The 12,084-nt window shown below is 41.1% G+C and overlaps 1 protein-coding gene across 1 annotated transcript in view; it reads right to left on the bottom strand.

Annotated features, from left to right (window-relative positions):
• The window catches only part of LOC118331745 (transcription factor 7-like 2), a 51,695-nt gene extending 40,067 nt beyond the window's left edge, over positions 1–11,628 (bottom strand). Inside the window, exons 1-3 of the mRNA XM_035666815.1 lie at positions 11,100–11,628; positions 10,718–10,787; positions 9,067–9,173 (exon numbers count right to left, since the gene is read on the bottom strand). Coding sequence (XP_035522708.1) covers positions 9,067–9,173; positions 10,718–10,787; positions 11,100–11,282 — 360 coding nt within the window. The 5' untranslated portion in view covers positions 11,283–11,628. The remainder of the gene's footprint in view (positions 1–9,066; positions 9,174–10,717; positions 10,788–11,099) is intronic.
• Between the last annotated feature and the right edge of the window lie 456 nt (positions 11,629–12,084).

Genomic DNA, 12,084 nt, shown 5'->3' on the forward strand with positions numbered 1-12,084 from the left:
TACAATGGAGCTCAAGTTCTCAGAGTTCATTTCAAGGGCTGATGGCGGCAAAAGTGAAAGGCAGATGTAAAAAAAAACCCATCCTGCAACATGTCTGACCTCTAGCATCCTCTTGGTGACAGGAAGTGTGGGAGGAATTATGGGAAACGTGGTCTTAATATAGAGAAACACTAGCACGGCAACACCACATGAGGTTACCAACCGTCTCAACACTTCTTCTCTTTTTTTCCACACCAACTGCAGCATGGTATCATAATTAATCTGATGTTCAGCTCAGAGATTGTTTGTGTAAACAAAAGCAGTCAAAACATTAGATTTTGTCAGTATTAATTTCACTGAACATATACAAGAGAGCAAAACAGAGTTAATAATATAATATCAATACAAACCCACACTTCCTTCAACAACACCTGTCTTTTACTGCTTTACCCCCCCCCCCCCCACACCCCTTCTCTCTGCGCCGGAAAGAAATAAGTGGATGAATAATTACAGGTATAAACACCTCGGGGCCATCTGAAGGGTTTTCCCCCCCTCCTTCTGATATTCTTTTAAACATTTCCGCCTCTTGAAATAGTCTTCTGAACAGTTTCTCTTTAGGTGCCTTCACAGACTGCTACTTCAAAGCCGACAGGGCGATGAGGACGCTCTTATGGTCATTTGTATTTTAATCTCCCCCCCTCCCTCTATAGTGCGCTCTTTACCATCTCTAGCTCTCCCTCTTCAAACTCTCTCTTTACAGTCTGTCTTCATCCACATCTATTTTGATCTCTCGCTTATATTTCCTGTCCCTCTTCAAAGCAACGAGGGCCTCAGTCTACCTGAGACTGACTGAACGTGCCAACCTGTGACCACACACGCTCAGATACTTATTATTTAGTTATGCAGTAATTAAATGCATTTCTGTGATGTTCCACGCTGCAAGAGAAAACCCTGATCAAGGATTTCTCTACTAGAGATATAATTAAATGCATTTCCTTGGGTTTTCAAGTCTTTCTTCATTGACACGTGATGTTGGTTAAATGCAGACATCCAAGACCTTCCTCTGGCCTTTCACTCCTTTTAAATAGATCCCTTTGTCAATCAACACAAGGTTTATGGGCTCCAAGTTTGATAATCTATTAATTGTTTGTCATTTTCAAGCAAAAATGACCAGGAAAAGAAAAATAAGACATTTAAATATGTCATTGTTTCTGTTTTTACTGATATATGACCCTCATTTTATAATGTTTTCTAGACCAAACAAATGATCAGTTAATCAATAATAATTATTTACAGATTAATCAAAAACTCCTACTCCTACTCCTAATTGGCTATGGGAACCACTGAACCTTCAATCCTTCAAAAGATAAATGTTATTTCTCTGATTTAACTATTTTTCTTACTTCTGCAGGGAATTTTCAAGGTTTAAACGCCTATCGGGGTGATATATTATATATATTATATATATATTAATATAGCAAATACAAAATAATGACATAATAACATAAAAGATATGTGATGTGAATGAGGAAACTTCTCTTTCACGCTCATGATCTTAACACAAAGAAAAAGGATTTTTGCATTTTTGGCAGAAAGCAATAATGGAGATTTGCTCTGCTATCATCAACCTCATTTCATACAAGCATAATCTTCCACTTACATACATCGCAACAATTGCAATGTATTTAAAAAAACAAACAAACCAAACAGTCCTTAAAAAGACATTTGGAGATCCAAGATTTTCCATCCGACCCCGGCTTTTACTGCCTTCTAGTGAAAGCTGCTTTTCTTTTAGGCCTCTTAAATCTGAGTGGCGGGGGCCCTTATCATAGCCAGTCAGAGGCAGGGAGGCCCCAACGCTGCTCATCCAAGCCCCTGAGTCTATATGAAGGGGGGGATTAGGGAGGCCTCAGTCTGTGTTGCTGCCATTGTTTACCAAGGGACTAGGGGCTGGCTGAACAACCCCCCTGTCAACACCGTAATACAATGGGAAACAAGGAAGTGGCAAGATCCTAGAGACTTGCACACACACATGCCATTCCCTTGATCTTGGAGGATCGACTTAGTATTATTTGGGAGATACAGGGAGGAAAAGGGGATGGGGGGGGGGGCTTGGTAGCAACAGCAGCTGATTTTTGAATGGATACAAGGAAGAGGAGGAGGAATATGAGTTTATGGACTAAAGACATTAACAGTGGGTAAATATGATTAAACTGCTCTTTTCTTGCACGCTATGGAAGTTCTGATTTGACTGAGAGAAAGCCATGAAGGGGCATTTTGAAGGCTAAGATACATACAAATTTCAAAACACACTGCAGCTGAGCCTTTAGAGTCTTAGAAATGACGAAGTTTTACCCCTACCCTTCCCAAACATATGAACTGTCTCTTAGCAGTCTTCCTGTCAATTTTAGTCTGAAACGAAATGTCAAATGAGGAGGAAATTCCCCCAAACGAGACAATGACACTGAACACTGAGCTGTTAAACACCAGCTTGTAAATTCCAGTGACTAAGTTTATATACATGTCAAACAACAATTAAAAAAACATTTTTACTGCTCTTCCCAAATCAACTGGTTAATACAGTAAGCACTTTACAGTCCAGGTATAGTGAGTGTTTCAGCAAGCCGTGTTGTCTTCTGAGCTTGTTGACGTCTTCATGTGACCACAGCTTCCACATCAGAGGGAGTTTCACAGCCTCTCTGACAGTGAATAAAACTGCACGCCACCGAATATCAGATGCTGCGTTTAGTTGCTTCTCAATTTTCAGACAATGACCTGCAAACACGGACAGGGTGACAGTCTCTCAGGCTGAAGAAGTGTCTTAATCAACTGTTCTACGGAGAGCTTCATCGCTCTGTCTCATGTTTCATTGTCTTTTTCAGGCTTGTTAAAAGTTTCTCTAAATGCAAACCTCATTCCAAAAACTTGTGCTTTCTCCAAACAAAACAGACATACAAGCTGAACTATTCAATAAAAAAGATGGCCATTAAAGGTTACTGATTCTAATCTAGTTTAAATACTTGAAAATGTACTCACTAACCTCATACAACTCCTTACACTTGAGTCATTGGCCACCTCCGAAAATGTACAGCCCCTGTTTTTTGTTTTAGTGGACAGGCCACCCACTAATTCAGAGCCAAACACTCATCTCCATCAACAATCAGCCAGTTTGACTACTCTACTTTATTTCTGCTCTGAGTTTGATCCAGAACACAGAAGTCTTGCTGTTTTCTGATGTCCTGTCATCAGAACTGAAGTTCAACCACAGCAGCCAGGATAACATGTGATGCATCAAATTAAAAGCCTTTCACCAGCATAACACTGATAGGCTTTTATTGTGAAGTAGCTGCAGGAAGTGCAGCTTGAGCAAACAGCCAATTGTTAACTATAAAGATGATTATTATTCTATAAAGAAGTGCAGGAGACAGGAACCAACTTATGAAGTTTGGTCTATTACAAACAGACTTGTGCCTCCTCTGTTAATAACCAACACTGCCCACTAATACCAGACATTTTAGGGGAAACACTGCCGCTTAGTCATCTGTGTAAATGCAAAAATGCTTATTTAAAAAGTTATGGTCATAATATTAATAGCAAGCAGACCACAACATAGCAATAATCACAGATCCTGTGTTCTTTTCTCTCTCCTTTCCCAGCTCCTCTCTCCTTTTCTCTATCCCTTCTTCTATTTTAATCACTCGTCTCCTTGGCCTATGAAAACTCCTTCACAAACCATTAATCAAAGCGCTGAACAACAGCCTACACATGAATCTCTTTTCTCTATCCTTCTTCTTACTTTAATCACTCTCTCCGTTGACTTATGGAAAAAACTCCTTCACAACCATATCAAGCGGCTGAACAACAGCTACAAACACTGCGATAACTTAACTATGGCTCAACATGGCAAAACCTATATTTGCTCAGCGACACAGCAGCCCTCCCTGAGCTGGTAGAGATTCAGCAAATTGCTCAAAATGCCACCCTGCAACTCAAAATTAATGGGGACTCTTCAGCTTTGTCGCTTCTCCATCTTCTGCCTTTTAATGGTTGTTACGGTTGAAGTAAACAGTCACAGTTAAAAAAGAAAAAAAATCATGAAATTAAGTTGAATTGGAGCAAACAGATGCTTAGAACCTGCTAAGATGAAGGCAGCACGTACCCCCCCCAAAAAAGAGATGGATAGGTGGAAAAGGCAAATATAGGGAGTAGGCAGAAAACATGGATGGATGCCGAAGAGAGGAAGATGCTCAGTTATTATTGACAATCTCCCCTCCGCTGGGGTTTGACTCCTCGAGATGACAAAGACTCATGATCCCTTCAAAAACACGGTCTGCTGGTAATCCACAGCATTATACACACACAGCCAGCGATGGTCTAACACACATACTGCTGCATCCACAAACTCTGGCTACAAACACACACACACACACACACACACAAACCATACAGCAAACATTAGTGCATAAAACACACCATGAACCCTGGATACAAACACAAGCCTACGGCAGCAAACTTGAGGAGGGTGGAAAACATGTAGATGAAGACACACACACACACACACACACACTCACATAAGACATGCCAAAACCATAGATACATACAAACTACTTAGTGTAATGAACTGAAACAGCAAACACACACAAACACACACACACAATATGCACTGTCTTACACACTCCGGATAAAGCTTCATCCAAAGACAACAAGCTGAGTTTAGTCATATCTCTGAATCCCACAAATCTCCCTCTTTGGCCACTTCCTCTGAAAGGATTGCTGATATCTACATTAATGTAACAACAGTGAAATGTCCCATGAAATGCTGTAATATGAGTATTATCACTGAATAGGATAAGGAGGGAATACACGTTAATACACAGCCTCTCCAGTGTTCAGTCTTCACTTCTCAACAGAGATCAGAAGCCTTTTTTAAAAATGAGATGTTAACATTAATACCAGAAGAATAAGGGCTGTGATTTATCCATCCTTTGTGTCTCTTTCAGACATTCTGGTTCGGGTGAACGTGGAAAATAATATGTTAATCTTTTCAGAATAACAACAGCTCTGGGAATGTTTTGTTTTTGCTCCCGTTCTGTGAAATGCAATGTGACCCCCCGACGGTCGAGATCAGACGGAGACAATCGTTGGCCATCTTGGACGTGTTCTGATTTAAATACAACAAAAGCTGAGATAGAAGTGGACTTAGGGGCGCCCTGGTAGCTCACTGTTAAGAGCGTGTACCACACATCAAGGCCTTACCACAGCGGCCCGGGTTCAAATCCAGCCACGGACCCTTTGTTGCATGTCATCCACTCTCTCTCTCTCTTTCTCTCCTCTCTGCCTATCCTCTTTCTCTCTACTGTCACTATCCAATAAAGCAAAATGCCCCAAAAAATGTTTAAAAATGTTATTATTAGATTAGTTACATACAATAAAAGATGACCCCACAATGCCCAGGGCAGGGGTGGGAAAGATACAGACAGACAAAAATAGTTAATATCTGACTTACAGTTACTCAGTTGATGCTCTCAGAATGAGTTTAACAGGTTAAATTAGTTGACGGGAACACACAGAGGTTTTGAGAAACTGCCCATGTTGTTGTTAAGCTGGTAAATGCAGACAACATTCAGTCTGCAACTGACTTATGGAAGATTGCCGTCACTGCCTCTCAACAAACTGGTTGCAAACATCATTCACAAGAGAATAGAATAGCAACAGAATTAACAAATGATTATTTTCATTATCGATTCATCTACAGATTCTTTTCTTGAGTAATCAAAAGAGAGCCCAAGGTAACGTCTTTAATTGTTTTCCGTTGTCCGACCAACAGTCCAAAACCCACAGATATTCATCTTTAATTAGATTCATTTTCTGTCGATCAATTAATTGATTTACCGACTAATTATTTCAATTCCAAACAGAATAAAAATCTCTTGCTCAGCTGAAACAGATATGGAAAAGACTGGCCAAATTGAATCTATATATATATATTGTTTAGCAACCTTCAGGACATATATTAAAACTCATTAATTACTTTTTGTTGATAAAATATTAGCATGAAGCATAGGAGCAAATCATCTAACAGGAACAGAGGGATGATTTGGTGTCTATGTTATGTTATGTTACAGATAAATGGACCAAGAAGGCCCCATAAAAATTACTATTAGTACTGAAACAATTTGTTGATTAATTGACAGACAATGTATAGATATGTATGCTTTCATTTCCTTGAATGTGAGTATTTTCTGCTCTTTACCTAATTGTCATGTAGAATATCTTCGAGTTTTGTACAGCTCATCAGTTTTAAAAAGAAACCTGAAGGCGTCACCTCAGGCTCTGGGAAATCGTCACTATTCTGCAAACTAAATGATTACTCAAAAATATAAAATCAACAAACTACTTCACTTCCTTGAATTGCCAACACTAAAAGAAACTAGCAGTAAAACAGTACACTCTGTCATAATGCCAACAGCAGTCAGACATGGACACACACAGACCAAGATGTAACATACGCTGCCCCGTCCCATATTAACACCACGACACTGGGAAAACACCAAACACAAGCTCTTTTTTCAGTCTCCCAAACCTATAGTTCCGAATCCATCTCTTCCATCCATAATCATCGCCCTCCCTCTCCCCCACCCCCACCTCAAACCCTCTAAACCACTATTCTCAGCCCCTTTCAAGTGGCAGGTAGACGGGGCCTGATACGCCGCTACCGCCTCACAACCAGCGGGCTAATTACAAGGGAAGCAGCAACAAGTGAGCATTGTGTGGAGTCTCGAAGACACACGGGGGGGAAAGAAAGTTCCCTCTTTATCTTGGCACCAACCCCCACCCAGCCACCCTCCACCACCGCCAACACCATCCCACCCTCAACAAAAACAATCTCTTGAGAGGCTCTGCGGTTGGCACTCCAGGGTTGGAGAAAGAAAAGAGAAGCCCGTGAGACGACAAGGTGAAAGAAGTGGAGACACATTGAAGCATACCATCACACTTGCTCACCGTGTTTGTCTGACACGATGCCGGATGTGCCATATTATGCAATGATTAGCACAAAGATGTTTAAGGAAATATGAACACTAGCAGTTCATTCAATTATATTCTCAAATCACAGCGTAGGGTTATGAACAGACTGAAGGAGAATGTGATTTCCTGGAAGGTGCTGCTGTATGTACGTCCCGCTCTCACAAACAAATGCACAGTAACACGTAAAACTGAGACTCAAACAAGTGGAGCTACTATTGTCTCCGAGTTTCTTTTCAAGAAAAAAATGAGTGTAAAACAGAATGTTAAAACAGTGGCTACCAAACATTCCTTTCAGGCGACAACAGGGCGAGGAAATATATTATTCAAGTACAAACGCAATTAGTCATAGTTAGGGCATAAACAGGGTTAACCACAGTTATTCTCAAGCTCTATTTGATAACAGTTTATCCAAATGAACTGTACCACTGTGGCAGAGCAACTTTCACAGATGCCATGACACTAAAAATGAAAGTTTATTCAAATTTATATTATTTTAAGAGAAGAACTTGTATTATTTTATGACCTTTAATGACCCGTTTTAAATCTCCCATTAACCAGCCTGCTGGGTCTTGACCCTGACTTGGAAGAGGACTTTGTGGTAAAACTAGAGACTTAAAGGTGTCATTAGCAAATCCCATTTTCCGGCCATAATGCAGATTTCGTGATGCAAAAGATTCCTAATTCACGGTGCCTCACATTAGATCAGCCTACAGTACATGTGATCTCATAAACAGGCATCTCTGCTGTTTAGCAACGTCTTGTCTGCTAGAGCAGGGGGTTAATTCAGGCAACAGGATTACACAGCACGTGAAAAATGAATTAGGCACAACCACTCATGTTTGGTGCAATTAGTCAGCCTATCCATGGATATTGGTTCTTATGGGTGACTTGAAGGGATTTTATGATGAATTTTTTAGGGCTGTCTGGCTGGATGAGTGATACTGCAGACTTGAAATCCTTCCACGAGTCTTTCTGTTGTTTGTTTTAGTGGTTTAACACTCAGAACAGCTATTTAAAGGCAGCAACAACCTTCTTGTCATTCATGCACGGTACAAACCGCTGGAAAACGTCACGTGAAACGGTTCACGGTGACGACATCGATCATATTCCGACTTCAGCAAAAGGCGTAAACAACAACAAGCCCTTTTCTCTGCTTTCCCTCACGAGGCTGCGGCACTGAGCATATTTTAAATACCGCTTCATTTCATAAGGCAGTTAGAAGAGGAAACGGCACAGTTCAAAGCCAAATCAGAACTTATGTAAAGTTTGTGACTGCGGCCGTGATCTGACACTACCTTCTCGCCCCTTTTGAACAGAAATCGGCCCTCACTGTATTAAACTACAGGCAAGATCGAGAGCTGTACTGAAACAAACTGACAGGATGCAATCTGAAAGGGTGAAGGGGTGTTTCTTGGGCTTTATTGACAGAGGCGTATGTCATGTAATCATAATAGATTTCACATATTAAAAAAAAATATGTATATAAATATAAAATATTATAGCTGAGGCCATAGTATGCTGATCACAACTAATACGGAAATACACCACTGATTTCTTAATGCTGATGTGAGTGGAAGTTGCAAACCAGATGCACAACAGATTAAATAGAAATTATGAGGAAAAGAAGGAATATTCAGAAGAAATGTTTATGCCTTTATCCAAAAACATGTCCACACCATCTCTATTGGTTACTATGAAATTCTGGCTACTGAGGATCTATTTGCTTCAGCCACAAACAGAAAACACTAGCCAGCGGCCAACAAAACATTTCCATCCCTGAGTGTCTGTTTCTGCCTTTCAGCACCAACATTGAATATTATTAAAAAGTTCATCACATGAAACTCGTACTAAAGCACAAAACCACGTGTACAGTGTTTGGACAAAGAGTACAAATAGTAGCTGAAGTGCACAAACTTGCACTGGAGTCCAAAGTAGGATGTAAACAGGGGGCAGATAAGAACCTCAGACTGCCCTCAGCTACTGACCCAAGAAACCATGAGGAGACAAACAGCGACCATTGTACTCCAGCCAGCAGGAGAATTAAAACAGAAGCAGACTTACAGATGGAGAAACCGAGCTGTTGGGGAGGTAGGGGTCAGGCAGCATCAGGAACGGATACCCTGGATATGCCGGCGTCTTGTACATGCCTCCATCTTGGTGCTTCGACACTGAGGTCAGACATGAAAAAAACAACAAAGTTAAAGTTAGAAACTCAATAACTTCAAAATGTTTTAATGGGACCAATGATTGTCTTATTATTTTAAACCAAACTCTTTTTGCTTGGTCTCCGAGAGGACGGATCATTTTTTGGAATTTCATTTAAAATTCACATAAAACTAAAAGTTGCTCGTTGGAATAACAGGAGCTATGGATGAAACACTGTATGTAGGATTAAAATAAAATTAAAAAATCTAATACTTACTCCCACAATGCTGCTATAGCATTTAGCCGTGTGCCTCAGAACAAAAAAGAAAAACTTGACATCCAAAAAGAAAAACGTGCATACAAAGTAGGTCAACTATTTACAAGTGTTCTAGTTACTACATGTTAGATCCTTACATGAGCACAGACTACAATACTTGAGACAAAAGCGTTACAACTGTCACTTAGCCTAAGAGGCGTGAGCTCCTGTAAGCCTATGTGTTAATTTATCTCTCACCACCACCCATATTAAGCATCAGAGGCCTCTCTGCAGATCAGCTATAACAAGGTTATACCTGGTCTGCTTGAAAACACTGAGACACACAACAAACTTTTTTTTTTGTTTAACCGTTCCACCCTAATCCCTTGTTGTTTGCAGAGCTTTTCTGAAGGTGGTAAAACTTTTCAACATTTCAGAGCCAGGGCGACGAAATCACGCAATCGTTCAAAGCGGGCACGATTGTTTTCTGTGGGTTCCGCTTTTTTCCAAATAGATGTATTCGAAAAACCGCAAATGCATGTTTGATGAAAATTTGTGCACAAAAGAAAACAATGTAGTGTGTGTTCCTTTTATGAAATGAGTTACACAACTGAGTACAGCCTACACTGATGCCTATAATTAAAACTGTCATGTATACATCTCTCTAAATGTGCCCTCTTCCAGGGAGGGAAAGTGAAATTGTTCTGTTCTTTTGGGGGGTGGCAAGCCTAAAGTTAAAGTTAAAATAAACCCCTCAAGGACCCCTGTTGACCCCAGGTTTGGCAAAAAGACAAAAAGCCTGTAAATCTAAAAAAGTATTTAGATACGTAAGCACAAAGCAGATCACATTGGTAGCATCGAGATAATGAAAATGTTTGACAGAAACTTGATTTTCTCTGCGTGTAGGTGGAAATCATCTCATCCTAATGAATATATATAAAGGCCAAGAGGCTCCCAGACTCCATGTTGCACTATGCCTTGTTAAAACTAACACGTAAAAGAAGGTTATTTCCACTTGAATGGCCCTTGATGCATGCTAATTTGAAACAGAAAAACAGAGGAAACCTCCCCACCAAGTGATAGATGTGAAAGATATACTACAGAGCCGAAGACATCGGTGGACACCTTGTCTTGCAGTGTGCACCTGAAAAACAAACTCTTTGAAGTTTAATGTTGCAACACGTGTCCCCCCCGTGACTTAAACACTGCTAAACTTTGACACAGAGGAGGGTTTAATCGCTTCTCTCGTGTGTGTGTGTGTGGCTACTCAAAACCGGATGAGAGCGAGTGTGGAAACTGTTTTCTTCTTACCGCCGTCGAGATGCTCCCGGTGCTTCTCCGCGAAGCCCCTCTGCTCGACCTGCTGCGCCCGCCTCACCGCCTGGAAGGGGGACCCAAACACAACACGGGGGTCAGATACAGTAAATAGTTAAAGAAGGGGGGGGCGATACAACCCCGAAGAAAAAGTGTCAAAGAGAGTGATATTGTGCCCTAAAGCAACCGTATGATACTTTACGGTGCGTCTTTGTCGCGGTGTGGCATTTGTAAACTTCTGGAAATGTTACTACTGTAACCCTGAAGGCATTTATTTCACAGCGCTTCCATTCAACGCTTGTCAGGAGCGTCTAAAATAAAGCTTTCTCTCTCTCTCTCTCACACACACACACACACACACACACTCCGTGCCACCTACCGCTGCGTTCGGACTTTGATTTATTTCCGACTCGTTCACCAGAGAGGACTTGAGGTCGGCCAGGTCTCTCTCCGTGAACGCGTTTTCTTGGATTTTCTCCTCTTGCTCCCCTTCGTCTTTGAACGCTATCATCTCATCATTCGCTCCCAGGTCGTCCCCGCCGCCGCTGCTGAGCTGAGGCATGTCTACTTCCCTTCTCCCCCTGCGATATTAGTATACGCTTTAAAAAAACAAAACAATAATAATGAAATAATAATAAAAAAAAAGTATAAATGAAGGGGGGGAAGAAGAATCAATGGACTTCTTTTCTGTTAAATCTCCTCAGTCTGGGGCGCCTCCAAAGTGCAGAAACAACCACACCACATGCAGGGGGAAAAAAAAGTTAAGATGTGTCGTCCCCCGGCTGCTTGGTTGGTAGAGGACTAATGTTTCCTTACAACAGCAAACAGCTCATTTGAGCCCAAGACAGGGAGAGAGGAGTCCCGACATCAAAGGGCGCCGACCAGATGATTGACAGGTCCGATGACTTGTTGGGGGGTTGTAGCCTGCGATTGTTTCGGTGGAGGGCTGAGCCTCTTAAAGAGACATCACCTCCCTGAGCTCGGCTCAACAGGAATTATTCATGACTTCCAGGGGCGTGTTCACACCATCCACGGTCCCCTGGCTGCAGACGGCTGCAGCGTTTTGCCAACAAAAAACTTCACTGAAGTCAAACAAGTATAAAAGTGTAGTTACCCTCTGTAGGGCAACAGAGGCAGAGGCAGAGTGGCTGCAGACAAAATGTTAATATCTGAGTGTTTTGTTCCATATTGTGGGTGTCAGGGTTGCTGATTACAATCAAATAATAATAATAATGATTATTATTATTTCCAGTAACCAGAACCAGAACCAGAACAACATAATATGAATAGTTATTATCTGCTTTTTTTTTCCATACGCATTTCCCTTATTTCGCCACTTTAATCAAGTAACTGTACTCAAGCAC

Source organism: Morone saxatilis, unplaced genomic scaffold (assembly GCF_004916995.1).
Source record: "Morone saxatilis isolate NCDOM2014 unplaced genomic scaffold, NCSU_SB_2.0 Contig20, whole genome shotgun sequence".
Taxonomy (NCBI): Eukaryota; Metazoa; Chordata; class Actinopteri; family Moronidae; genus Morone; species Morone saxatilis.